The following is a 27200-nucleotide window of genomic DNA, read 5'->3' as shown; positions in this document are numbered from 1 at the left end:
AATATTATAGAGTCTTGTTTCCAAACGTGTCAAGTGATTATACGGAATTCGAAAATTTTCAAGACGTATGGTCTGGTAAGCGATGAACTATGGTCCGGTAAGGGAAGAACTATAAAATATATACGTTGCTCGTATATGCATGCTTGGTATACATCATGACACATATAATTTATATTTTACATTAAATTTAACAAAGCTATAGAACTGGGTAAGTAAGAATATGCTTTATGGTTATTTAATTATTTTCATAATTTTTTATATTAGTAATATCGGTGATATGAACCCCATGCTACCTCACCGTTTGTATATCAGCCCATGGCTATCCAAATGGGCCGAAGACGCCGAGGATGAGACCTAACCGAACCAAGAGGCATCATCAAACATGGTGGACAAGCTACCTAGCGTAAGGAACTTGGACGTGGACTCCTACGACTAGAAAACATATCGGTAAGCCTATCGATATTCATGCAACCATATCCCCAAGACTATATAAGGCGAGGTAGGGATCCCTTGATCGGCACCGGAAGCTACAACCAGCAAACCCTTGTAAACTCGAGCATACGAGATAAAGAGATCTACTCCAAACTAGACATAGGGTACTACGTACCTGAATCAATATAAACTCATGTCTTGTGTGCTACCCTTCTTATTCGCTGTGCGTGATATGCTGATTGGTATTGCCAGAGTAAACACCTCCCATAGGTAAATTAGATGCAATTTTGAGAAATAATTTTTGTGTTCTAAAATGTCTAATGTGGATAATTTTGATACAAATGAAAGTTGGGTTAATACTTGATATTATCTTTGATTGCCATGGTGGGGTAATTTTAAAGCAAATTTATGGGTTGCTTTAAATATATTTTTATAATGGTAGATGTTGGTAGTTTGCACTAGTTTTATGGGGTTATTTATGTGTACCGTAATGTCAAAAGTGGATAATTTTACTACTTATTAGAAAATAGAATAGATCTAATGGTTACAATTATTTATCATGATTACAGTCTACCTGATTAATAAGTAGTTGTTTCTGATTATGTCTCCAGGAGCTTTGCGATCTTTTACTTGAGCCGTTTACTTATGGTATTTATAGCTTTCTGCATGTGCTTTATTTGTGAGACCTTTATTTTCCTATATTAGCTATAGGTTAGTTGATAGGATTGGCTCTAGATTGAAAAACTCTTTCTGGATTAAGGGTAAGTTAGTGGTATGTTTGGGACCACGGCATGCCCACAGGTGGTGTGGTATCGGTACCGCAGCCTCCACCCCATGGTACAAAAAATGTGAGCGCTAGTTTAATCTTACCGATGTTGTGTCTCCGGCGGTGAAAAGAATCATCAATTCTGATGGGATGTTTAGTGGGATTTTATTGATTCTCATGGTGGTGCGACCGCAGATCTAATTTTAAGTGGTCCCAAACACGTCCAAGAACAACAAGAAAAATCTTGAGTGCACATCTTACTAGAGTAGTTTTGTGATTTTTCCGGTGGTAGACTAAATGAGCCTTTTAGAATTTAAGTTTGGAATGAAACACTTAATTCATCCTTTTTGGGTATTCACATGATCTTTCAAAATACTATATAGGTTCAGGTTAAATGGTTAATAGTCAATCTCTCAATTACCTATTTATGTGGAGTGGGTCCAATTGCTGATAGTTGACTTGTAAGTTGCTCCGTTCCATGTTCCTATTATTTTTGTGGATCCGTATATCAAAGTCTTAAGATGATTTAAAAATTGAAAAGAGCTAGATCTAAGCTGAGCAACGATGACATCGAGCTTGCAGGACGATCTTGTACGGCGTCTGCAGACACATTCGCTTGACAACGTATAGAAGTTTGATACGGCGGACGAATCTGGTTGGAGTTGCTTGTGAAATTTTTCTAACATGACCTCTCTAACAAATGTACACAATCTAGTGGGTGCCAGACAACCAGTCCTTGTGTTCACCAAAAAAAAAAAGGAAAAAAAAAGACAACCAGTCCTTGGATCAAGTAAACGAAGCATCTCCACACAAACTGTTGTTCAAACACGCAGTTTCTCACACTTCCTCACCTACCACGAACCCCCAAGTCAATGGGATACTTTTTTACCTATATATATTAGTCTAGTATTATATGTAAACACCACCACAGTTTTACCAACAAGCCAAACTAACTAGCACACAAGCGAAACTTGTGACCGAAGCGGTCACTGATCGACGCCATGGAGCTCAACCTCGTGTCATCGGTGTCCCTCCTCCTCTTGGCGCTCTCCGCCGCGTATGTCTACTACAAGACGAGGCGCCGGTCGCCGCAGCGGCTGCCTCCGGCGCCGCCGGGGTGGCCCGTCATCGGGCACCTCCACCTGCTGTCCGAGATGCCCCACCACACGATGGCGGAGCTGGCACGGAACATGAAGGCACCTCTGCTCCGGCTGCGGCTGGGCAGCGTGCGCGCCGTGGTGATCTCCAAGCCGGAGCTGGCGCGCGCCGCGCTGACCACCAACGACCCGGCGCTGGCGTCGCGGCCGCACCTGCTGTCGGGCCAGTTCCTGTCATTCGGGTGCTCCGACGTGACGTTCGCGCCGGCGGGGCCCTACCACCGCATGGCGCGGCGAGTGGTGGTCTCCGAGCTCCTCTCGGCGCGCCGCGTGGCCACCTACGGCGCCGTCCGGGTCAAGGAGCTCCGCCGCCTCCTGGCGCACCTCACCAAGAACACCTCCCCGGCGCGGCCCGTGGACCTGAGCGAGTGCTTCCTGAACCTGGCCAACGACGTGCTCTGCCGCGTCGCGTTCGGGCGGCGGTTCCCGCACGGCAAGGGCGACAAACTCGGCGACGTCCTCGCCGAGGCGCAGGACCTCTTCGCCGGGTTCACCATCGGCGACTTCTTCCCGGAGCTCGAGCCCGTCGCCAGCACCGTCACCGGCCTCCGCCGCCGCCTCAAGAGCTGCCTGGCCGACCTCCGCGCGGTCTGCGACGAGATCGTGGACGAGCACATCAGCGGCAAGCGCCAGCGCATCCCCGGCGACCGTGACGAGGACTTCGTTGACGTCCTGCTCCGAGTCCAGAAGTCCCCGGAACTGGAGGTCCCAATCACCGACGACAACCTCAAGGCCCTCGTCCTGGTTGGTACCTACCGAGCTTGCGTATTCAATTCAGTCACAAATTCAGAATCAGACATCGTGACGCTGACACGTCATTACCCCTGTGATGAATTATTAATGCTTTTGCACCGCAGGACATGTTCGTCGCCGGCACCGACACGACGTTCGCGACCCTGGAGTGGGTGATGACGGAGCTGATCCGGCATCCGCGCATCCTGAAGAAGGCGCAGGACGAGGTGCGGCGCGTGGTCGGTGACACGGGCCGCGTGGAGGAGACGGACCTCGGCGAGCTCCACTACATGCGCGCCATCATCAAGGAGACCTTCCGGCTGCACCCGGCCGTGCCACTGCTGGTGCCGCGGGAGTCCGTGGCGCCCTGCACGCTCGGCGGCTACGACATCCCGGCCAAGACCCGCGTCTTCATCAACACCTTCGCCATGGGCCGCGACCCGGAGATCTGGGACAGCCCGCTGGAGTACCTGCCGGAGCGGTTCGAGAACGGCGGCGGCGAGATCGACCTCAAGGACCCGGACTACAAGCTGCTGCCGTTCGGCGGCGGCCGGAGGGGCTGCCCCGGGTACACCTTCGCGCTGGCCACCGCGCAGGTGTCGCTGGCCAGCCTGCTGTACCACTTCGAGTGGGCGCTGCCACCCGGCGTTGCTGCCGAGGACGTCAACCTCGACGAGTGCTTCGGCCTCGCCACCAGGAAGAAGGAGCCGTTGTTCGTGGTCGTCAGGAAGAGCGACGCCTACGAATTCAAGGGGGAGGAGCTTAATGAGGTTTAATAATTAAGTGTAGTTAGATTATATGTATAATAAGTCTCGGCGTCTTCGCCCTGTTTGCTGGAGCTACTTTTAAAAACATAAACCAAATTTGAGCATAAGCGAAAGGTTAGGGGATTGATGATTATTAACTTTATTATAGACCAAGTAGCTTAGTCTTCTCTACTGGGACTCTAGAGACAACATTATATATTTTTATAACAATTTCGGTTGGCGGATAATAAAAAGATGTAGTATCATATTTGAGTATAATATAAGAATATTTGAAGTGTAAGAGCAACTCTAACAATAGCCCCCAAATTAGGGCCTCATTTTTTATTAGGGTGCTCACTCCCATTTTTGTTGGCCTATATTTCTGCTTCCACTCCAGCAGTAGCACCAAAAAAAGGCTCCCAAATTACTTCGCATAGTCATTGACACGTGAGACCTACCTATCACTGCCCAAATTTCTTCTTCCTTTTCTTCGTGTTTGGACCATGACAATGGAGGGCGCTGTCACTGTCCTTCGTGGATCCGCCCACTAGAGCTTCGTGCCGCACTGTCGGAGGAGAGAGGGAGCATGTGGGTGCACCAGAGGAGAGAGGGAGCATGTGGCCGCCAGAGGAGAGAGGACTGCGGGGAAGAAGGAGCGGCATCGCTGCCGCGTGGTCGTGGGGAGGGGAGCCCACGGGAAAGAAGGCGCTCGTGGTGCGGCCGAGGGAGCACGCGAGGCCGACACCGTTCCCGCATGCCCGTGCGGTGGCGAGCATGCCCGTGCGACCATCGGTGGCGGTAGAGGAAAGAATCGAGCACACAAAGCCTGCGCTCTGCGTGCCCGGTGCTGGAGGGAGGCCGCCGGTGGAGGGGGCACGCTGGTGGATATCGGGGCCGATGGAGGTCGGTGGCGGAGGGAAGGAACCATAGTTCCGTACTCACGAGAAGGATGAGGGTTTGGGTGTTGGCCTAACAGAAATGGGTTCTAGAGGAGGATTTGGGTGCTCAGCCAAATTTTAGGGCCCTGCAGGAGCAAGATTTTGGACATGAGTCCCTATATTTACCTATGAGGGCTTAGGAGCCATGCAGAAGTTGCTCTAAGATCTTCAACAGAGAACAAGGTTCTTGCATGAATGAGTGTATTGACAGCGTCTTTGTTCTCTTCCATATGAGATGGTCAAGAAGAAGAGGCGCGAACACCTATATGAATCGATCAAGTAATGTTCGCTTTGGATGTTGGATTCGCTACGGCAGTGTAGTGCTTGGGTTAGACTAGCAGTGTCATCGGACTAGAAGCCATTGGGCCAGTTCGTCAGGCATGTAAAGTGTAACCTGTTCTGATAAAGGTCCTGTTAGCTTTGAGCTTCGATTGATTGACTGTTGATCTGATCGATGTGACCTTATCTCTGGATAGCAACTTCTTTGATCGGAGAAGATTTTTTTCAGTTTATTGGAAGGGAAATGTCGGAAATGGTCAATAAACTAATAGGAGCCAATCTCCTGTACAGTTGTACCTTTCTGTTTCGTCGCTTACCGTACTGTTGTGACCGCAGAAATAATAGTTTTATTGTCTCAGCAATTGAAAATATTTAAGTGCAACTTCTTTTTGTAATTGCGTATACAATTTAATTGCTAGGTGTTTGCAAGCTAGAGTTGCTGAAGAAGACCTCTGTGATTTTTATCTCCTATGAAGATCATATAAGAGATGAAAAGCCTAAACTCTTGGGAAAAGGCAAGCTAGAGTTGATGGGGAAGACCTCTATTGCTACATTGAAAACTTGGACGCTAGGGCAGAACAGAAACATAAGTCTAGATCTACCGAAATCCCGGCAAAATGCAACAAAAGGACAGTCCGATGGTGGTAGATTGTGTGCCGGACAGAAGTGCTGGATTTGCCACAAACCCAGTGAAAACACACACACCAAACAATCCAGTGGTGTCTGATTTGCATGAACCAAATTGTCCGTTATCTCAAATTTGAAAAGCAAGGTGAGACCGAGCTTCATAGAACTTTTGGACAAGTAGAAGAAACAAGAAGCTATACAAAAGAAAAGGGATTGTCCAATAAAGAAGAAAGAAAGACCATGATGGTGTTCGGCTGGCTGGCCAGCCCACTCACGGAAGTACCGTTCACTAGAAGAAACAGTGTTTTCAGACAGAACAGTATTTTTCTCTCACAACAATCAGCCGGAACAGTATTTTGGCTTATTTTTCAGTCCTGCCGAACAGGCTCCATCATCGGAGCATAAAAGAAGAACCGAGTCATTAATCACAACATAATTATGCCGTTATGCCTCATTCTGTTTTTGGGCCAATAATTACTCCATGACTTGGTTTTTATATCCTCGCACCTACTCACCTTGTGATTACAATAATAAGTATATGTAGATTATTCAATATCCTGTTACATACTCAACTATAATTCATGACCATGACTATTGCACCTTGAGATTAGAATGCAATCTCCTCTGGAGGAACGCACCAACTCCGGACGTGCTAAGTCAGAGGACTAGCCTCCAAGCCGTCTAGAAGGTGCCAGCCTCGTAAAAAGCCCACTGTCTTGCAACTCGATCATAACTTGCAATCTCTCAATGCAACACACTAGTGATCACTCACACACAATCGGATGCAACACAACTAAGACTGCCCACAACGTGATCGATGCTAAACAAAAGATTCCTATGCCACCTTCACCGATGCTGGGAACACTTAAAAGCCTACAGCGTCAGCATCGATGCCCATGCGAATGTGGGGCTGGTTTGTCAGAACGTCACTGTCTCTATCTGCTCTAGTGGCTAGCTGTGAAATTATTTCTTTATTCAGCAAGCACCGGTGAACCTACATGCCACGGTGCTTGATTTTTTCAACTTGGCATCGCACTCTACAATGGCATGAGCCGGTGCCTCATTCTTCTCTCTCCTAATTCAGCACCGGTGAAACCCAACGCTGTGGGCAGTCTAAGCATATGTAATTTAGAGGGCCTCTACACTTTTTTCAAAGATTACACAAAGTCCCCAAGTGGCTGCCACCCCACTATTTACAGAGGGGGCTCCTAAAATGGCTATTAGGCTTTCAGCCCGTAGCCACAGCTTCTGGTGGTCTAACCACCTGCCTACCCTAGTGGTTGGACCGGCTGGCCAACAGTCACTAGCCCACGCGTGCCAATGGCTACTAGACATATAGGGTGGCCTCACTAGCCAGCCGCACCACTAGCGGTTCGTCCGCTTGCACCAACGGTCCAATCGGGCGGCGCGCCAACACCTCCAACTGTTGGCAAGAACATTGTTCCACAATTGATGGGTCCGGCCGGTACGTACACACAGAACCTGTCCTGTGGTCCCACACACAAAATCCAACCTCTCTAGTGGCCCACCGGAGCATAAGGTGTGGTGTACACTTGAAACTGGCCGCTCCCACGCTCTGGCCTCTGGCATGGTCCAACTAACCACAACCGCAGTTGGACCGACCATGCCTCCTCTACAGCCTAGAAGGCCAAGGCCCATGCCCCATCGAACGTTACACTGGGCACGTCCCTTTAAGGAACAGACACACCTTTGTCACGTGGTCATCATAACCACGATGCAATTCTTAAAAACATGCCCCTTTGTGAGACACCAATAACAATACTATTTTTCATTTTTTGGCTTCCCTGTAGCTCGATCAACAGTAGACAACTCATTTTCCTCATTCACTATGGGCGTGATTGGTTGCTCCGAGGTCGACGGTCTGGGATGGTGGCCCTGTCCAGGCTCTTCTGAGCCGGCATCAAAGCATTCATCCACCTTTGTTTGGTTTGCTTTAGCTTAGCTGTCCTAGATGACAATGATTCTGTTTGGTTGCCTCCATTGATCGTTTTGCTGTATGAAGTGGTGGTAGCGTTTGTGTTTGGTTGGGCGCACGGCTTGGGGTGCGAGCACCCGTGTACCGTTTTGGTGTGGTTACCACCAGGTATTGCAGAATAAAGAAGAATAGAAGGAAACATAGATAATTTTGCCTCAGTTCAACAAGCTTGGCATTGGCAATGACCTTGGAGCTTCTAATGATATAAACATGACAATAGTACTCCCAGCAAATCATGAACAAGGGCATGACTGGTTGCCCAAAAGTCATAGTTCCTCACAAGGTCATTGTCTCCACATGTTTTCATGGCATTTTGAAACCATCACAGGCAATATGAAACAATTAGATGCACCTACAACAATGCTTAGCAATGAAGAACTCAAGCATCATCAAAATAAACGACCAAACCAAAGCAATAGCCAGTAACCAAAGGTATTTTAGGGCTTCATTTGTTGCCCGAAGCACTACAAAGAGGCATTTTAGGGCATAGACCCCAGGCTCCTTTCCCCGATAGGTAACATACAAAGCCATGGCATTTTGAGCATCACAGACAGTTGTAGCAACGAGCAAGAACGAACTACAGGAGCACCAGCAACAGAAAAGACTGCACCACAGCCACAACAGATAACACCGGTTTCTTCCTGAGCACCTTTGGTGGGGGATTGACAAAAACTTTATCATCTTCACAACCCATAAACTCTAAGTATGATTCTTGTGCCTCTTCTTTATTAGGGAAGCTCTTGTAGCTGTTGTTTTTAAAACCAGTTACCGGGCATTGCATCTAGCCCAGGTTGCATATACCCTAGGAACTCTGCCACGGTACACAACATACCAAGCCATTTGCCCCTTAAAAAACACATAAAAGCAAGTATAAGATGTTGATAAGATGAGGGGTAGTTCAATCGATTTGTCTTAGATTTAATTGCCTTTTTATTTGACCTTGAACTTGGAGCTTAAGAAACATAGATAGCAACAAACCTCAAACAAATTGTAGAAAACCAAGATCATGACAGGAATGAAACCATGAGAGGAATCTAGCCCAGCCATCAGATCATCAGAATTGTCCAGCTGTTGCTTAGGCAAGGATGTCTCACATGGTTTGATTATAGCCATGAGAAGCATAAGCAGAAGATAGAAGAAACAATGCTCCAGTACCTCACAAGTCCAAGGTCAACAATGCGCATAATCCATTACTCAAACTGGCACTGTTATCTTCATAGGCAAGAAAAGGATCTCACAATTGTATCAGCCTCAGTCAAAAACTACAATCATCCCAGGTGGCAAATAAGAACACAAATTGCTAAGGCAAGTTCATGACTCCCATGGAACCATGGGACACGTCCATCCCAGCCATCAGGTAGGCATGCCTACAACAGTTGCTTAGGAATGGATGTATCCCACGATTTGATGAAAGACATGAGAAAACACAAGTAGATAATAAAGCAACAACAGGAATAATAGCCACAGCCACCTCAGATTGCTATAGTTTGCATCATCGGCCAAATAGGACCTCCTACAAGAACAATAATAGCATCTGAAATGTATTAGGTGAACTAACAATCACCCTTTGTTAATGTCTATACCACACAGATGAACAAAGCCCCACATCCATCACCATGGCTCCTGTGCTATTCCAGACTAGATGCAGCCTTGGTTAGGCGGCAAATGGTTCTTTGTAGCATCAGTTGAGGTAAGTGCTACACATCAAAATACTTCCTACAGCATAAGACAGTTAGCATGGCTATATGCAAAAGTGGAGAGGCCAACTAGTATGCATCTAAGTAAAGTAGGTTGTGCTCAGGTAGGTCCTAATCCACAGGATCCTATGAGCCTCTATCATCTGAACAAAGCAAAGTCCCTCAGCCTTGTTCTTCAACAGGTAAACTAGGGCAAACATGAGTGCCTCCTGTGAGTACCCTAGGGTAGTCCATAACACAGCCATAAAGATCCTGATGCACCTCATTGTGCTGTGGAATCTTGAGGGCATCTCCTACAGACTCCACAGCCTTGATCATTCCATTCATGAGGTCTATTTCCTCTGGGGCAAGCTTCCTTCTCTTGCCACCCCTTTCCTCCTGGCCCTTGGCATCAGTACACACACCATGCCACTACACCCTAGAATTCCCCCTGTTTTGCCACATCTGTGTAGCCCATGTCTCCCTCTGTTGTGCCCAGGTACCATTGTCAGGGACATGATCTGGTTGTGAGGCATTATCATTAATGTTAGGTGTCCATGTGGATTTAGCAGGCACATGCTCGTCCTGCTCCATGCCTGAGAATCCAATTGTGAAGAATACAATAGGCTAGAACAAACTTAACTTGGGTCTTGTATGGGTGGAAAGGTTTGTTGTCCAATATCCTGAATCTATTCTTTAGAGCCTCAAAAGCCCTCTCAACTGTTACTCTAAGAGACGAATGCCTTAGATTAAAAAGCTCTCTTTGATTTTGAGGTCGGTTTGAACCAAACTCCCTTAAATGGTACCTTGTGGCACGAAATGGTGGCAAGAAACCAGGCCTCACTGCATAGCCAGCATCGACAAGATAGAATTTGTCTAAAAATTAGCAGATAGGAACATGTTTTAGTAGTTTCATTTAGGATTAAGCAAAGTGTCAAAGTTATTTTTGGTTTGGATGATACCTGGTGGCACTCTAAGACCATCATCTCTTTCAAGAGCATCAAATAAGATAAGAGCATCATGTGTAGATCCCCCCCCAACCAGCAAGCCCTTAGGTGAATCTGAGGTCAAAGTCCACGGCTGCCAACATATTTTGTGTGATGGTGTGCTTCCTGCCTCTAAAGGCAGCTTGTATCTTCACAGGCACTCTAGCTAATACATGAGTACCATCAATTGCTCCTATGCAGTCCTAATTGAAAAAACATAAGTGCAAGTGAACATTGACACTAAACTGATAATGCATGAGACCTATGTATGACAAGTTATGGATACCAACCTTGAAATAGGGGTACCACCTTCTGCTCCTAAGGATCCTAGGATGGACATTGGTAGCAGGAGGGACAATCAATTCATTCCTCAGCTCTCCTACCACATATAATACCTTCTGGAAGAACCTACTAATTGTCTCTGTGGACCTCCTGAAGGTAAGGTCAACCACCCTAAACCTCTCATTGTGACCAACAACATGCAAGAACATGGATACTTGTTCTTCAATAGATGCATGTATGCTGTCAGTGACAAGCTCTCTACTATGGAAAAGGTCACAAAGTTAGAAAAAAGGGGCCCTCCTCATTCTAAGAAGGTTGACACAGTGCACATCATCAGATTCATAGATGTATCTAAGGTTGTTCATCCTCTGTATGTCCCTCTTAGCCAAGGGACCATAGGTGACTGAGGGCGAATCTTCAACTCTCCTCCTAAACCACATGAAAAACCAAGCCGCCACTGCAACAACCACAGCAGCGGCAACCCTTCGCCTAGCTTCAAACGCCATGTCTACCACAACAGGATGGAGGGCAACATTAGAAAGCGAGCATGCAACATGGGTATGTACTGCTTAGCAAGCAAAAAATCAGACAAAATAAACAATGAAAGACGCGGCTGCCACACCAAAGGGTGCTCCTCCAGCGTATACTGTTAACCAATCAACATCATTGACCTCTAGGCACTTTGCTCAGTGTGTACAACAAAATAGGCATCAACATGTACAAGATCTACACAAAACATGAGGTATAAACCAAAAACGACGCATCATGTACAGATCTGAGCTAGGAATAGGTAAATCAGGTATTGGATCGTACAGATCTAAGGATGTCAAACCAAGAACCCTGATTTCTTGGCATTTCAAGCAAAATCCACCAACAAATCAACAAAAAAACGACAGTGAAGAAGAGGAGGGGAAGAGCGCAGGTGGCATATATACCATCCAAGCGCCGGAGGACCGAGAGAAAATCCGCCGGCGAGGGTCACCTCGGTAGGGCTACCGAGGTCGAGGGGGAGCAAGACGGGAGTTTGCACTTGAGCAATGGCAGAAAGCAGAGGCGAAGAGTGAGGGTGGTAACCCTAGCCGAGACCCCCACGCGCGCTTTATGGCCCGGACGGCCTCATCTCCCGCGCTCGGCGCGAAGGTTTCCGCCAAGCACCGAGCGAGCCTAGGACCGAGAGGAAAGGAGAAATCAAGAAGACGGAGGCGTGCGGGATGACGGAGGAGAAAGGTATGGAGAGGAGCAGGCAAATGGTGCAAGTCGGGATACCAATCACGCCCTCACTACACCAACTCGTGCCGGATGGGCCTTAGGACCGCCCCGTCGGGGCAACCAATCACCCTCTATGTTCACTTCTTCCACCCGTGACTTACCCAATGCTATACATGTGGCCGCCTATCTTCTGAAGCTCCTGCTACTACTGCAGTAGATGATGATGGTCCGGCCAACCCCGATGCCAATGTCGTCGCCAGACTGTGCGTGGATTGCTGCTGGTGCTACATGGCCAACCATGGCCGATGTTGTGTGACCAAACACCGGCAAGACAACATGAGTCGGCTGAGATGGAGCACCTTGAATGTTCCCTATACCATTGGAAGCCAGCGCAACTGATCCCTCCGAGGGCTGCCATGCCCTTGAGTGCGACCATCCCTGTGACCGCTTCGACCACCCCTGTGACCGCTTCGACCACCGAATGACCTATGGTGACCATTATAGGATTTTTTTATTTTTAATACTTTTTTATTCAATATTTTAATAATAATCGCTTCTAATTTTTTTGTGTGGATCTAACCCTTTTTGTCGCGCTAGTGCCGCTAGTGCAACCAAATAACATTGTCGCGTCACATGCATTAACACGGCAACATCTGCCACGTTATATGACGTTTTCGACGTGGAAAAATCTTGTCACGCCACTCCCGCTGGCGTGACAGTATTGTTCTGTCGCGCAACCGGGAGCAACGTGAAAAAACTGAACGTTTGAAAAATCATCACTCTTTGATACGACATCGGATGAAGATGAAATTTATATGAGAAATATAGTTCTCGATGAGATCTACAACTTTCTAGTTTTTAGTTTTTTCATTTGAGGACATTAAGATGCCCAAAAAAATATAAAATTTCAGTAGCATAATAATCGCGTACTGATGCTTATCGCATTAGAAAAATAATATCTTTTGTGTATGTTGTCAAATGAAGATACTTTTTACATCAAAGTTGTAGCTCTCAATGAGAAATACGACTTCATAGTTTTTCAGTTTTTACATTGAGGTCGTTAAGACGCACAGTAAAAATAATATAAAATTTTAGTGGCATAATAATCGCGTACTAGCGTTTGTTGCATTAGAAAAATAATATCGTTTTTGTATGGTGTCAGATAAAGATATATTTTATATCACAAAATTGTCGCATTAGAACCCAGCATAATAATTTTTTTAGGAGCGATTATTATTAAAATATTGAATAAAAAATGATTAAAAACAAAAAAATCCCACCATTATAGCTGTGACCGCCTCCTCGACCACCATAGAAGCCATACCCATAGTATAGCTACGCCCATATTCCTGCCACCAAAGCCGCCTCTTTGGTCATGTCCTGGGTTAAACTCTGGCCTGAATCCTTGATTGTAGGCACTGTTGGTGGCGGGTTGCCCCGAACAACGGCACCTCCAGCAGGATCCTTGGCATCTTGCTTGATGCTATCGGCCACACAGCACCCTCACGAACAACCTGTGCATAAGAGTGTTTTTGTGGCGGCTGGCGGCTGTGTGAATTGGCGATGAACTTGCGCTTGATAAGTGCTTTGCATTGTTTTTGTTCCAAAAGTCATGCAAACAATGCCATCAGACCGGTCGTAGGCCGTAGCCACCTATTTGGTCCAGTTAGCATCTGTGTTGCAACTGGGCTGGCCTGTGGCCCAGGACTTAATTTGGTTTCCACGGAAGGCTGTACATGATCAGCGGTGGTGTGCAGAATTGACGCCGAGACTCCAGCCGGCTGATTCAAACTAGTCGAAGTTTAAGATGAGAAATTGTGACTGTGATTTGAACGTTGCTTGCTCGTACTCCCCGTGATCATCGGTGATGAGCCTTTCCGACCTACCGCCGTGTTTAGACATGATTCTAGCCTTATGCCCAGTCCATCTCCCAATGTTCTTGGGGCCGACAAATGTGTGGCTTCCGGAAATCACCTTACCACACGGTACGGCAACGATTGCCCTGGGAGTCTGGGACCTCGGATAGAGGAAGGAGAGGAGAAGGTGGCTTACGGACGGATGTCGGGCACGTAGAAAATCTGGCATGCGGTGGCGATGAACTGATGATAAAGCAGCTCAACCGACCAAGGGACGCGTCATCGATTGCTGAATTAAAGACTGCCGCCATCATGGCGATGAACGTTTTCTCCCCTTGTGTTTTCGGTTTTGGTCGTCAGCGGCTTCTCGTCGCATCGGATTGGATGAGAATAATCCTGATTGCAACAAGCACATGGAGGAACAACCGGGGACATGTCCTTTTACCTTCACACACGCTACGCCGATTCTATTTTTGAGAACCCGGCTCGATAGGAAGTTTCATATTTGGGATATACGCCTATCTTGTAGGTAGTTGATCGGGTCTATGTACACCCCGTCTTTTGGCCTTTAATTTCTGTATCTGTCTCTTTCCTTTTGGGTGGTTGGTGGTTATGTTAGGGTAAGGTCGTTCACTTCTGTTGTCTTCGCCTGATTTCAAATCAAAACTTAGGCAAACGCAACAAACCACGAGTACACCTAGGACCCGTTCGCTTCGCTGAAAAAACAAGCCGAAACACTCTTCCGGCTGATTTGTTATGAGAGAAAAACATTATCCCGGCTGAAAAAAAACAAGCTGAAAAAAAAACGGATTATAAGAGAAGCGAACAGGACCCTAATATATATATATATATATATATATATATATATAGCAACGTTATGGTATTTTGAAACTGTTATTGGAGGTATCATTCACCCTGTTCGCTTGTTGGTTTCAGCCAGCCCAAACTAGTCAGGCAACAGTATTTTCCTCTCACAACAAACCAGCATCAGCCAACCCAAACCAACCCAGAAACCAACTAACGAACAGGCCGAATGACATTGTACGAAAGAAAAATCTGCACTACCACTCGAAGTCAAATATCAATGTCATTCAAGGGGGTACTTGTTCCTTGAGGTTGACGATGAAATGCGAAGAAACTGGTATACTGGTGCAGAAATTGGAATTCATATACAATTAATACCGCAGCTTGCTGTCACATACTTCACAACAAATATCATTCTCTAAGAGGATAAAAGAAAGGAAAATAAGTAGAGTAGCTGTTTCAGAATCATTACTTGTATTTGAAAAAAACAAAAAAGTATATCTCCTGGACGACTTCAATATCTACCGTTGCTATACACATGCTTGAAGAGCCCTGAAATGGGAGGAGGGGTAAAAGTCAAAAATCAAGATTACCAGATAGACTATATTCTTCAATACCTTTTTTTTAACTTTAGCATATTATGAGGTTAATTGCTTGACACTCGTACTAACATTGTCTAGTATTTGAACACCTATTACTTGAGCGAAAATATTAATTAAGTTCTCAACCACCATGCCACATCATCAAAAATTAAATAGAAAGAGTAATATAAACACTCAAATGGAACATGCTACCTAACCCAAGACAAGCACATAGTGATCTCTATGTAGTAGAGCCACTTGTCTGTATAGGTGACCACTGACCACAATAAGTTAATGTTCAGAACAGCATAATGCAAATCATTGATGAACAACGTAGAGGCTGTACAATTTTTTTTTTAAAAAAAAGCAGAGGCTGTACGGCCATCCAAAATGTAAAATGGACTTCTATGCATTGGAACTCTAGATGGAACAAAAAGTTTGTGAAAAGTACATCACCTGTACTAAGAGGACGACGACTGAGGAGGTCATATAGGAGTTGATGATATCTTTGGCTTATTTGTACGTAGACACCTAGGGCATGTTCGAAACAAATGAATGTAAAATAGAGAAATAAAAAAGGTAAAAATAAGATAGAAGTGAATAGTGAAAAACTATAGGATTTCACAACATAGAAATAGATACTTTGAATTGTTTGGAATCAAAGAAAAAATAGAGAAACATGAGCAAGCATAGCAAGAGAGAGCGCAAAATTTATTTCTCTTAGGTTGAAGTGAGGATTTTATTTCCTATGTTTTACGCTACTCTGATATCCTTTTCTTGGAAAAGAACTCAACTTTCCTCCATTCCAAACACTATGATAATTTCCTTTTCTTCCTCCATTCCAAACACTATCATGTACTACCTCTTTCAAATTATAAGTTATTCTGTCTTTTCTAAATATATAACTTTCAATATCCATCTAGATATAGACTATGTCCAAATACATACTCTCTCCATTCCAAATTTTAAGACATTTTGGCTTTTCTATAGCTTTTATTATGCACTTAGATATACACATCAATGTATCTCAAAAAACCAAGAAGTCTTATATAATGTGGAACGAAGGAGGTAGCTTTTAATATGTATCTAAAAAGTTAAAATGAATTATAATTTAGAACACATGGATTATTTCCTTTCCTTTGGAATTTGTTCATTTAAAATTCCTTTGAAGACCATTTGATCCAAATAGGACCCAAAATTTGGATAATTAATTCAAAAAAATAAATTTAAATGCAGAAAGGCAAAGCAATAGAAGTAACAAAATGGAAAGCTAAAAATAACAACTATCCCGATTCCCGAAGTAGGCAAATAAAACAACCATCCCATCGTGACTTCGAAGAAGCGAGCCATTAATCAACAGGAATGAAGACAATAACAGCAGCTACAGCTCACCGTGAATCGGTCGGGGACGATCAGTGTGTGGCCGATCGGAGCAGGCGCGCGGCCTCGTCGGCGGCGAGCACGCACGTCCAGATCCAGCGGTCCAGCAGCAAGAATACGTTGTGCGCGATGCACAGCGCCATCTCCACTGGCATCGCCATTGATGAATTTTGCAACCTTGCAAGGCAAAGTATCCACAGCTTTTGTTTTTCTCCCCACAACTCGAGCACCTCACCACTAACCACCACTCATGCGCATTGCTGTGAGCTCCGGTTTAAATGATGGTGCTGGCGGAAGGAGAAGAGAAGGTAGGATGCATGGACTATGGAGAAGGAGACCGGTAGTGTAGACAGGTGGGCAGGTGGCTTCTGTGGAGGCCCACAGGAAGGAAGAATCATGTCATGCATGGACGCAATGAAGCGACCGTATTCCTATCAGGCAGGCAGACGACACGGCGACGCGTCACCACATGGCTGAGTGAATGATTGCCACGAGGGTGTGACGGAGGTTATCATTTTTATAATTTCTCATCAATTTGGCATTAGTGGCAGCAGGTCGAGACTAGCTGTGCAGGATCAACCTGATTCACTATGGAGACCATTTCTAATTTTAGACATGATCAGAATTGATTTTTCACAAGCGGTATAGCTAGCAATCGCATCTCGCATCTCTGAAAAGATTTACAGAGGTCGACCGAAACATAAGCCGCATTTGAAAATCTATTTCTAAGACTAGTTGACTGTTAGCAGCACGGTAGATCAGAGGAGAATTGGGAGAGGAGTGGACAGCAAGAAGGAAGAAGAGACGATTCGAAGGACAACTTAGGTTAGTATTCAATTAATTTCTACATCCAAAATGTGCCCTCTGTGCTGGTAATGCCCAATAGAGGCCTGGCCCAATTAGCGTTGGCCCAATTAGCAAGTCTATAAATGCTTATCAGCTCTTAACCCTAGGAGATTATCACTGCTGCCGCACGTCCTGCTGCCGCAGGGCTCCAGCCACCGGCAAGGTTCCTGCTGCCGCACGCCGCTTGGCCTGCTACCACACGTCCTGCTGCGTCAGGGCTCCTGCCAGTGCAGCCGCCGGCCAAGGTTCCTACCGTCGTCGCCGCACCTGCAGTCTTTCCCCGATCAAAGGTTGATCGTGAGGATCTTCGAGTACGTGCCGTGGAGTGATAGTACGCTCCAGGTTCGTCATCCCATCCCGTACGTGTGGACTGCCGTGGAGGTGGCACTAGGTTGCGCACTTCGTTAGATCGTACTGACTACTTCATCGACGTTGATCGGATCGACTACTCATGCTTCATCAAGACTTCCGCTGTGACGCGCGACAAGCGAAGGTATAATCTATGATCATCTACTCGCAAGTGATCCTGTTTACGCGGTTAATTCTTTGTGTGCTAGCGAGTAGCATACCGCGTTTCCCAACAGTGGTACCAGAGCTGTGCTTGTGCTGTTTTTAATCTAGATTAAATATTTTGCATGGTTAGGTTGTAGATCAGATCGTTTTGGCGAATAGCGTTACGCGCGAATTGAACTGTTTTACTCCGTTCTTGCTTCCTCATTATATGACTGGCTAACTGGCCATCTTTACGATGGCGCGCGAGCGTCGCGCGGCTGACCACGAGGTTGTGAGTTCAGTGTAGCGAAACAGTCAATACTGCGGCGTGAACGGCTATGTCGGCTAGAACGCCATGCCTAGTTAGCTTGCTGGCAGCATGCGAAAAATATGTTCTATCCGTTGTCAGCTGACGGGACCAGATTTGTTTTAATTAAAAAAAACGGGGACGCGTTGCATCATTCGTAGAAACGCCTAAACTCGTTTTTGTAAAGAATGATGTGATGGTATGGCCTCAAAATCATGTGATGATCTGTGTGTAATAAATTTGTGTGGCCTGCGTGTCACAAAGAATGATGTGATGGTATGGCCTCAAAATCATGTGATGATCTGTGTGTAATAAATTTGTGTGGCCTGTGTGTCACAAATTATTACAGCCGGGTTGAGGCTGTTCATTTTCGGCCTGCGTGCCACTCCTGTGATGTAATTTATAATTTTAATTTAGCTACTAGCGTGTATTAGCTGAATTAGATTATGTAATTCATCGACACGAGCGAAGCGACTCGGTGACCTTCGTACCTTGGAGAAGGTGCCCAAGATGTGATGTCTTGGTGTAGGCGTGCGGACTGGCGGTCTTCGACATGTGTTGATTTTCGTTAGGACGAAGAAAAGGCCATACTATCACAATAATTTGATTATCTGTGATGGTTAATATTATGCACTGCCTGTGATGCGAATGATGAATCCCTCATGAAAAATTAAGATTTATGCCCTTCCAACTAGCTGCACCATTGGGATCTTGTTAGTAAGTGATGGGTCTGCCAAAGCAGGGTGTCATCTTCTACCTTGATTCATTGGGTGGTGTCGGACACCACAACATAGTGTTGGTTTACTTGACAGAGCTATCAAGTCGGACTTGGGCTTTGGGGAATAAGTGTTGGGAGCCGAGACATATGATGTCGCCCAACAAATGAGAGTCGCATTGGATGCGATTGGCAAGTGTTGCCTACCTTGTTCACTATGATGCTAGCGGTGATGCCAAAGCTCACTAGTATCACAGGGAGCGTTGGATCTCGTCCTGCTATGCAACGCCGGGGGACGTTGGCACAACATAGCAGTAATTCTTTTATCAAAGGTGTTAATAAAAGAAGTGCTAACGGTTGCGTATCTTACTGTTGTAGAAAATGTCGAGTGCATCAAACTTCAAGTCTGCTGAACGATCCTAGATAGAGAAAAGCTAAACGGAACAAACTTTGTTGATTGGAATCGGAATTTGAGAATTGTTCTCAGACAAGAAAAAAAGTAATACGTTCTCGATACGTCTTACCCAGAAGAGCCTCAGAATGTCGCGCACACCACTAGTGCATATCGTGCTTATGTGAAGCATACTGATGATGCGGTGGATGTGCAGTGCTTGATGCTTGCTTGCATGAACTCTGAGTTGCGGAAGCAATTTGAGAGCACTAACCCGTACGATATGATCGTGGGGTTACGTGGCATGCAGGCCCGGTCCTGTCAATTTATGGGCCTGGAGCTTGGCCAGAAAGATGGGCCCTTCATTTACGACAACGCGCAAGAATGACGCCGGACGCGAAGACGCAGCTATGAAGCGACGAAGAGAGCGGCCGCGGCGGAAGGGAAATCGACAGCGCTCCAGTATTTTTGGGCCACGTATATGATTTTCTATTGGACCAGAGTATACCAGCTATAGCTTATAGTGTGTACATACCTGGGATTAGGCCCCTTGGCTTCGAGGGCCCTGTGCCAATGCACAGCTCGCACCCCCCCAGGGCCGGGCCTGGTGGCATGTTCGAAAACCAGGCGAGGGTCGACAGGTTTAATACCTCAAAAGCCCTATTTGGTTTCAAGCTTGCTGAAGGTGCTCCAGTCAGCCCTCATGTGATTAAAATGATTGGGTACATTGAGAGCTTGCAAAGATTGGGTTTTCCCCTCGATGACGATCTTGCCACCGATGTGATACTGCAGTCCCTGCTAGCTTTGAACCGTTCATCTTGAACTATCACATGAATGGTTTGAAGAAATCATTGACTGAGTTGCATGGGATGCTTAAGACAGCAGAGGCGAGTCTTAGGAAGACTCCTGGTCATGTGATGACAGTCCAGAAGGGTAAGAAGCGTAAGTGCCCAGCGAAGGCTAAGAAACCTACCGAAAGTGGGACTTCCAGGCAGGCGTCCAAGGCCAAAGAAAAGAAAGCTGGTGCCTCCCCTGACGATGCTTGCTTTCACTGTGGTGTAAAGGGGTATTGGTCGAGGAATTGCAAGAAGTACTTGGAAGATAAAAAGAAGAAAGGAGGTGACCTCGCTTGTGCTCTTGGTCTTGGATGTGGCTGATGCTGAAGGCCAGAGGGCGTGAGCCTCCCGTGCCTACAAATTCAGTCTGTTTGGAAACAACGACAGCCAGCCCCTGGCTGATGTCCTCGTGTGGAGGCTGGCGCTGGCTCGTCGATGAGGACAGTGCTACCTGGTTGATCCTGCCAGTAGTCATATGCTTGTCTCAAAGATTAAGCCATGCATGTGCAAGTATGAACTAATTTGAACCGATGAAACTGCTGAATGGCTCATTAAATCAGTTATAGTTTGTTTGATGGTACGTGCTACTCAGATAACCGTAGTAATTCTAGAGCTAATACGTGCAACAAACCCCGACTTCTGGGAGGGGCGCATTTATTAGATAAAAGGCTGACACGGGTTCTGCTCGCTGATCCGATGATTCATGATAACTTGACGGATCGCACGACCCTCGTGCTGGTGAGGCATCATTCAAGGTATTAATGTTATTGAAATTAATATTGCTATGCGTTCTAATAATGCATGTGTATTTGATACTGGTGCAATGATTCACACTTGCAAATCGTTGCAGGGGTTGAAAATAAATAGACGCTTTGCGAGAGACGAAGTGGATTTGCGCGTCGGGAATGCAGCAAAGGTTAATGCATTGGCCGTTGGCACTTATCCATTGTCGTTGCCTTCTGGATTAGTGCTAGAACTCAATAATTGTTATTTTGTTCCTGCATTGAATAAGAACATTATTTTCTCCTCACGTTTAGAGGATGATGGTTATGAATTCATAATAAAGAACAAGTGTTGTTCCATTTTTATGAATGGCATGTACTATGGGAGATGTCCTATTGTGAATGGGCTTTACATTCTTGATCTGGAAGATGCATAAATTAATAGCATTAGTACTAAGAGAACTCAGCGTAGATAACTCAAATCCTACTTACTTGTGGCATTGTCGTTTAGGCCATATAGGCGAGAAACGCATAGAGAGGCTCCACAAAGATGGTCTTCTCGATTCTTTTGATTTTGAATCGATTGAGACATGCGAGTCATGCCTACTTGGAAAAATGACTAAGACTCCCTTTGTTGGACAAAGCGAGAGAGCAAGCGAGTTATTAGGCCTAATACATACTGATGTATGTGGTCCAATGAACTCGATCGCAAGAGGTGGTTTTTAGTACTTTATTACCTTTACTGATGACTTGAGTAGATATGGCTATATCTATTTGATGAGGAATAAGGCAGAATCTTTTGAAAGGTTCAAAGAATTCCAAAATGAAGTACAGAATCATACCGGCAAGACAATTAAATTCCTACGATTGGATCATGGTGGAGAATATTTGAGCCATGAGTTTAGCGATCATCTAAAGAGTTACGGAATTGTTCCACAACTGACTCCGCCTAGGAACACCGCAATGGAACGATGTGTCCGAGCAGGAGGAACCGAACCTTGTTGGACATGGTGAGGTCTATGATGAGTCAGACTGATCTTCCATTTTATTTTTGGGGCTATGCACTAGAGACTGCTGCATTTACACTAAGCCGTGTACCATCTAAATTTGTGGAGAAGACGCCATATGAGATATGGACTGGGAAGCGTCCCAGTTTGTCGTTCTTGAAGATTTGGGGCTGCGAAGCCTATGTGAAGCGTTTGACGCCCACTAAACTCGAGCCCAAATCTGATAAATGTGTCTTTGTGGGGTATCCTAGGGAAACCAAAGGATACTATTTTTATAATCGTCAAGAGAACAAAGTGTTTGTTGCTCGAAATGCTGTCTTTCTTGAGAAAGAGTTTCTCTCGAAAGAAATTAGTGGGAGCACAGTGCAACTTGAAGAAGTTCAAGAAACACAAGAAAATATTTCTGTTCCCATTGATGAGGTGCAACATGATGAATCAGTGATGGTCGCTGACCAACATGATAAACCTCAACCACGAAGATCAATACGGGCACGTCACGCACCTGATAAGTACACTGCTACTGATTACAGGGCAGAAGGACATCCTATTGTTGGACAATGAGGAGCCTAAACATACACAGAAGCATTGATGGGACTAGAGTCTGAGAGATGGCTTGATGCCATGCAATCCGAGATGGAGTCCATGAGAGAGAATCAGGTTTGGAACCTGGTTGATCCACCCGATGGCATGAGAGCCATTGAGTGTAAATGGATTTTCAAGAAAAAGATAGACGCTGATGGAAAGGTTCACATCTATAAGGCACGACTGGTAGCGAAAGGTTTTCATCAAATTCAAGGTGTTGACTATGACGAGACATTTTCGTCCCGTTGCAATGCTGAAGTCTATTTGGATCCTTCTAGCAATTGCTGCATATTATGACTATGAGATTTGGCAAATGGACGTCAAAACAGCTTTCCTTAATGGAAACCTAAGTGAGGATGTGTACATGACACAGCCTGAAGGTTTTGTCGACCAACAAAATGCTAGAAAAGTGTGTAGACTTAGGAAGTCTATATACAGGGCTAAAGCAAGCATCCCGGAGCTGGAATCTTCATTTTGACTGAGGTAGTCAAATCGTTTGGCTTCTCACAAAATAAAGAAGAGGCATGTGTTTACAAGAAGGCAAGTGGGAGCGCACTCATATTTCTAATCTTGTATGTGGATGGCATACTATTGATTGGGAATGACATTCCGCTTATGGAGGATGTCAATGCCTCATTGAGAAAGAGTTTCTCTATGAAGGACCATGGAGAAGCAGCCTACATACTGGGCATAAAGATCTATAGCGATAGGTCTAAACGCTTAATTGGATTAAGCCAGAGCATGTACCTCGATAAGGTGTTGAATAGGTTCAACATGAATGATTCCAAGAAAGGATTCATACCTATGTCACATGGTGTAACCTTGAGCAAGACTCAGTGTGTGTCGTCGCCTGATGAGCAAGAAAGGATGAGTCGGGTGCCATACGCTTTGGCTATTGGCTCGATCATGTATGCCATGTTGTGGACGCGCCTAGACATTTCCTATGCTCTAAGTGTTACGAGCAGGTACTAATCCAACCTGGGTGATGCTCACTGGGTTGCAGTAAAAAATATCCTAAAGTACTTCTGAAGAACTAAGGATATGCTCCTAATTTATGGAGGTTCGGAGGAGCTCGTTGTAAAGGGTTACACCGATGCTAGCTTCCAAACTGACCAGGACGATAGCAAATCTCAATCAGGATATGTCTTCTACCTCAATGGTGGAGCAGTGAGTTGGAAAAATTCCAAGCAAGACACAATTGCAGATTCGACAACAAAAGCTGAGTATATTGCAGCTTCAGAAGCTACAAAGGAAGCTGTATGGATAAAAAAATTTATTTCTGAGTTGGGCGTGGTCCCTAGTTGCTCCAGTCTGATAGACCTCTATTGTGACAATAGTGGTTCTATCCCACAGGCAAAGGAGCCTAGGTCGCACCAGAAGTCCAAACACATACTACGGCGATATCATATCACCTGATTCGAGAAATCATCGATCGAGGAGATGTGAAGTTATGCAAGGTGCACACCAACATGAACATTGCAGATCCGTTGACTAAGCCACTCCCAAAAGCAAAGCATGAGATGCATACGAAGTCAATGGGCATGAGATGCTAGCATAACTGACTAGCAGTAGTGGGAGGCTTATGATGATGTATTCCATAAAGTAGTCATAAGATGATGACATCATGCCAACGTTTGTAATCTGCATTTTAGTGATATGTTCCATGACTTTGTCATTATATGTGATTAGCGAATACGTGATTCGTTAGTGAAACTCCATGATACAACATTGACATTGTACTAAAAATGGTCCCCAGCTTCCATCCGTCATGTGGGACTGTGACGTACAGATAAGCTGTTACATGTGTTGGGTGGATGATCTTGTTTCACAGGTCATGGCAATATGGGATATTGCGCCAACAATGTAGGCACGTGTTAGGAACACGGTGTCAGGATAGACCCACAACGAGACACCACGAATACGCTGCTATCGGTGAATCTCGTAACGACACGCATATTATGTCCTTAAACCTAAGATTGGTACAGAGTCCCGGATTGTGGAGCATCATATTTTGGGGTTGCTAAACGCTATTCCGTAACTAGGGTTGTTATAAAAGCAGCTTTTGGATGTGGTTGAAGCAAGTCGCAGGGTGTACTGAGTCAAGAAGGAATATGCCTCTCCTGTTTCAGGGAGAGACTCCTCTGGGCCCTCTCGATGTGATGAACTGAAAGCACATGGCCATGCCTTGACTAAAGGTTAGTCGATCAAAAAAGTTCTTCACTGAGTGAGAAATGGCTAAGAATAAGGGTAGCACTTCATTTGCCTTACACTTGGCTAGGTGTCGTGTGGCAGAAGGATATAATATTGGCAAGTGTTATAGGTTATGCAAGATATGAGCTTCGTGAACCTTTGGGAGTCAGTACGCCTTGCTAGAGGCCAATGCTAACTATTGATCGAAAATGGTTTCTGAGTCATGTCCGTAGGTTGCATGAACCTATGGGGTCACACACTTAAGGGATTGGAACTCATGGATACTTGCATAATTAACTTTTGTGCAAGTGGGAGACTGTTGGTAATGCCCAAGAGGGGCCTGGCCCAATTAGCGCTGGCCCAATTAGCAAGTCTATAAATGCTTATCAGCTCTTAACCCTAGGAGATTATCACTACTGCCGCACGCCGCTTGGCCTGTTGCCACACGTCCTGCTGCCGTAGGGCTCCAGCCGTCGGCAAGGTTCCTGCTGCTGCACGCCGCTTGGCCTGCTGCCGCATGTCCTGCTGCATCAGGGGCTCCTGCCAGTGCAGCCATCGGCCAAGGTTCCTGCCGCCGCCGCCGCCGCACCTGCAGTCTTTCCCTAGTCAAAGGTAGATCGTGAGGATCTTCGAGTACGTGCCGTGGAGTGCTAGCATGCTCCGGTTCGTCGTCCCATCCTGTACGTGTGGACTGCCATGGAGGTGTCGCTAGGTTGCGCACTTCGTTAGATCGTACAACTACTTCCTCGACGTTGATCGGATCGACTACTCGCGCTTCATCAAGACTTCCGCTGCGACGCGTGACTGAGCGAAGGTATAATCTATGATCATCTACTCGCAAGTGATCCTATTTACGCGGTTAATTCTTTGTGTGGTAGCGAGTAGCATACCGCGTTTCCCAACACTCTGCTCTCACGATCGTCAGGGCCTCGAACACTCGCGTTCAAGCGCTCAGGCTTGGCTCCAGTTGTCGCCAGCATAACGCAAGATGGGCTGCCTGGGCTGTGTCGATCTCGTGGGCTTCTCCATGGTAGCAGTCACCCTCGTTGTCGGACCGGCAACAGCAAGAGGTTGGTTGTACCCTAGCAGCTAACATCCTCTCCTCTCCTTGAAACCATGCTTCTCCCCTAGCAGCGGCCCGGGGAAACTCTAGTCGCAGAGCTTCGTAGTCCTCGTGCCGTCAGGGACAGAGGCAAGTTGTTCCACTTGATTAACACTTTCTACTGTTTGAGTCTGAAGAACCTACTCGTTACCTGATGGCCAGAACCCACCACCCATGCTTTAGATATCTGGAATACAGGATGAATAGATGAATGATCCGGAAGGTCCAGGTCATACGCCGTTGGACTAGCAGCCATTGCCGATCGTTGGAGTACTGTTCATGTCCCATGCATCACCGGACAGGTCTGGTGCCTTGTGGCCGACTGCAACCTTGCTGCAACCATCTCTTGTAGAATACTCCGCCGCTTCGTCCAGTGAGTCTTCCACCTCTGTCACTGGCACATTGCAGTCTGGTGCTTCTTAGCTCCATGCACCGGACCGGTGCTGCTGTTGCAGCTGGGCTATGAATACTGTGCATGCTTCGTCCGGTGCCTTCTATTGGCGACCACTGGACAAATATGGTGCTGCTATATATGCAGCCTCTGTTTTGCTCAGTTTCTTCGTCTGTCTTCGTCTAGGCTTCTTCTATAATTGTAGGTCCTCAACATATCTTCTAATGTCTTATTTGAGGTGTTGATCATCTAGATCGTCACTTTGACCGAGTCCAAGTCCACTTTGCATTTATTAACTACACCTTGTATATTAGCAAACAACATTAGTCCAAATGGTTATGTTGTTCATCAAACACCTAAATCAAATTTAATGGCCCATAGGGTACATTTTTCTTACAATCTCTCCCTTTTTTATGCTTGATTACAACACAATCAAAGCAAGCAAATAATAGATATTATTACAAAATAAAATCTAACTACTTGTTAGGATGCAATATAAGATTAGTATCATATGATGGTAAAAGATATCACTTGAAGATCAAGAGGATACTTATCACACCTTGCAATTTGTATACACGTCCCCTTACGTGGCATTGTGGCCTTAAGACTCCCCCTAACTCTATAACCCACTTCGTCCCTTTCTTGGAATTAAATTCTCCCCCACTAAAAGCCACTTAGAATTTTTGAAAATTGATTTAGGTATTTATTATGGTTTGGTCTTGGCTTGCTTTTAGTCCCTCAAGTTCTCCCCCTTTGGAATCAAACAACGAAAAGGAAGACATTCGTAGCACAAACGAGGGTCAAAAATTAATATTCTTCATACGTGGAAGGAATTGATCATAAAACTTGACTCGTATTACAAAGACTAAGCGCCCCAAGTGTATGCATACGTGTGGTGGAAGGCAAAGTATATGAGTAATCATCAATTTTAAGCATAGATGGACTTTAATCTATATAATGAATGGAGAAAGCATATAAAAGATACCAATTGAAAGCCAACAAAATGACATCGTTTTAGGGATACCACATGTAAAATTTCAATTGCACTTGATACCAATTTGTATGATATGTCATACCACACGAGGATATAAAATACCACATATAAGTGGTCATCCATGCTTAGCTCCGGAGACTCCACTTTCCTTTCAATTAGACTACTACACACATGATAC

General features: G+C 45.6%; 1 protein-coding gene, 1 long non-coding RNA gene and 1 pseudogene across 2 annotated transcripts; 1 reads left to right on the top strand and 2 right to left on the bottom strand.

Annotated features, from left to right (window-relative positions):
* Positions 1-2051: 2051 nt before the first annotated feature.
* Positions 2052-4087, top strand: LOC136508370 (tryptamine 5-hydroxylase). Its single transcript, XM_066503028.1, has 2 exons — positions 2052-3099; positions 3213-4087. Exons 1-2 carry the CDS (start codon positions 2200-2202, stop codon positions 3861-3863), a joined length of 1551 nt encoding a protein of 516 aa, XP_066359125.1. The 5' UTR covers positions 2052-2199; the 3' UTR covers positions 3864-4087.
* Positions 4088-9781: 5694 nt separating this feature from the next.
* On the bottom strand, positions 9782-11123 carry LOC136507459 (protein ALP1-like; annotated as a pseudogene).
* Positions 11124-14695: 3572 nt separating this feature from the next.
* On the bottom strand, positions 14696-16812 carry LOC136509346 (uncharacterized). The gene is made up of 3 exons (XR_010772318.1): positions 16460-16812; positions 15524-15598; positions 14696-15038 (listed from the first exon to the last, which is right to left on the bottom strand). It is a non-coding gene; the product is annotated as an uncharacterized lncRNA (long non-coding RNA).
* Positions 16813-27200: the final 10388 nt, after the last annotated feature.

Source organism: Miscanthus floridulus, chromosome 15 (assembly GCF_019320115.1).
Source record: "Miscanthus floridulus cultivar M001 chromosome 15, ASM1932011v1, whole genome shotgun sequence".
NCBI classification, from domain to species: Eukaryota; Viridiplantae; Streptophyta; class Magnoliopsida; order Poales; family Poaceae; genus Miscanthus; species Miscanthus floridulus.
Note: the sequence above shows the minus strand (reverse complement) of the source record. Positions and strands in the feature narration are given on the sequence as shown.

What these genes read in the sequence shown, in the direction of transcription:
- LOC136508370 (XM_066503028.1), top strand. Translation starts at nt 2,200, where the DNA reads ATGGAGCTCAACCTCGTGTCATCGGTGTCCCTCCTCCTCTTGGCGCTC. An exon ending in ACCTCAAGGCCCTCGTCCTG is followed by an intron (nt 3,100 to 3,212) that starts GTTGGTACCTAC and finishes TTTGCACCGCAG; the next exon opens with GACATGTTCGTCGCCGGCAC.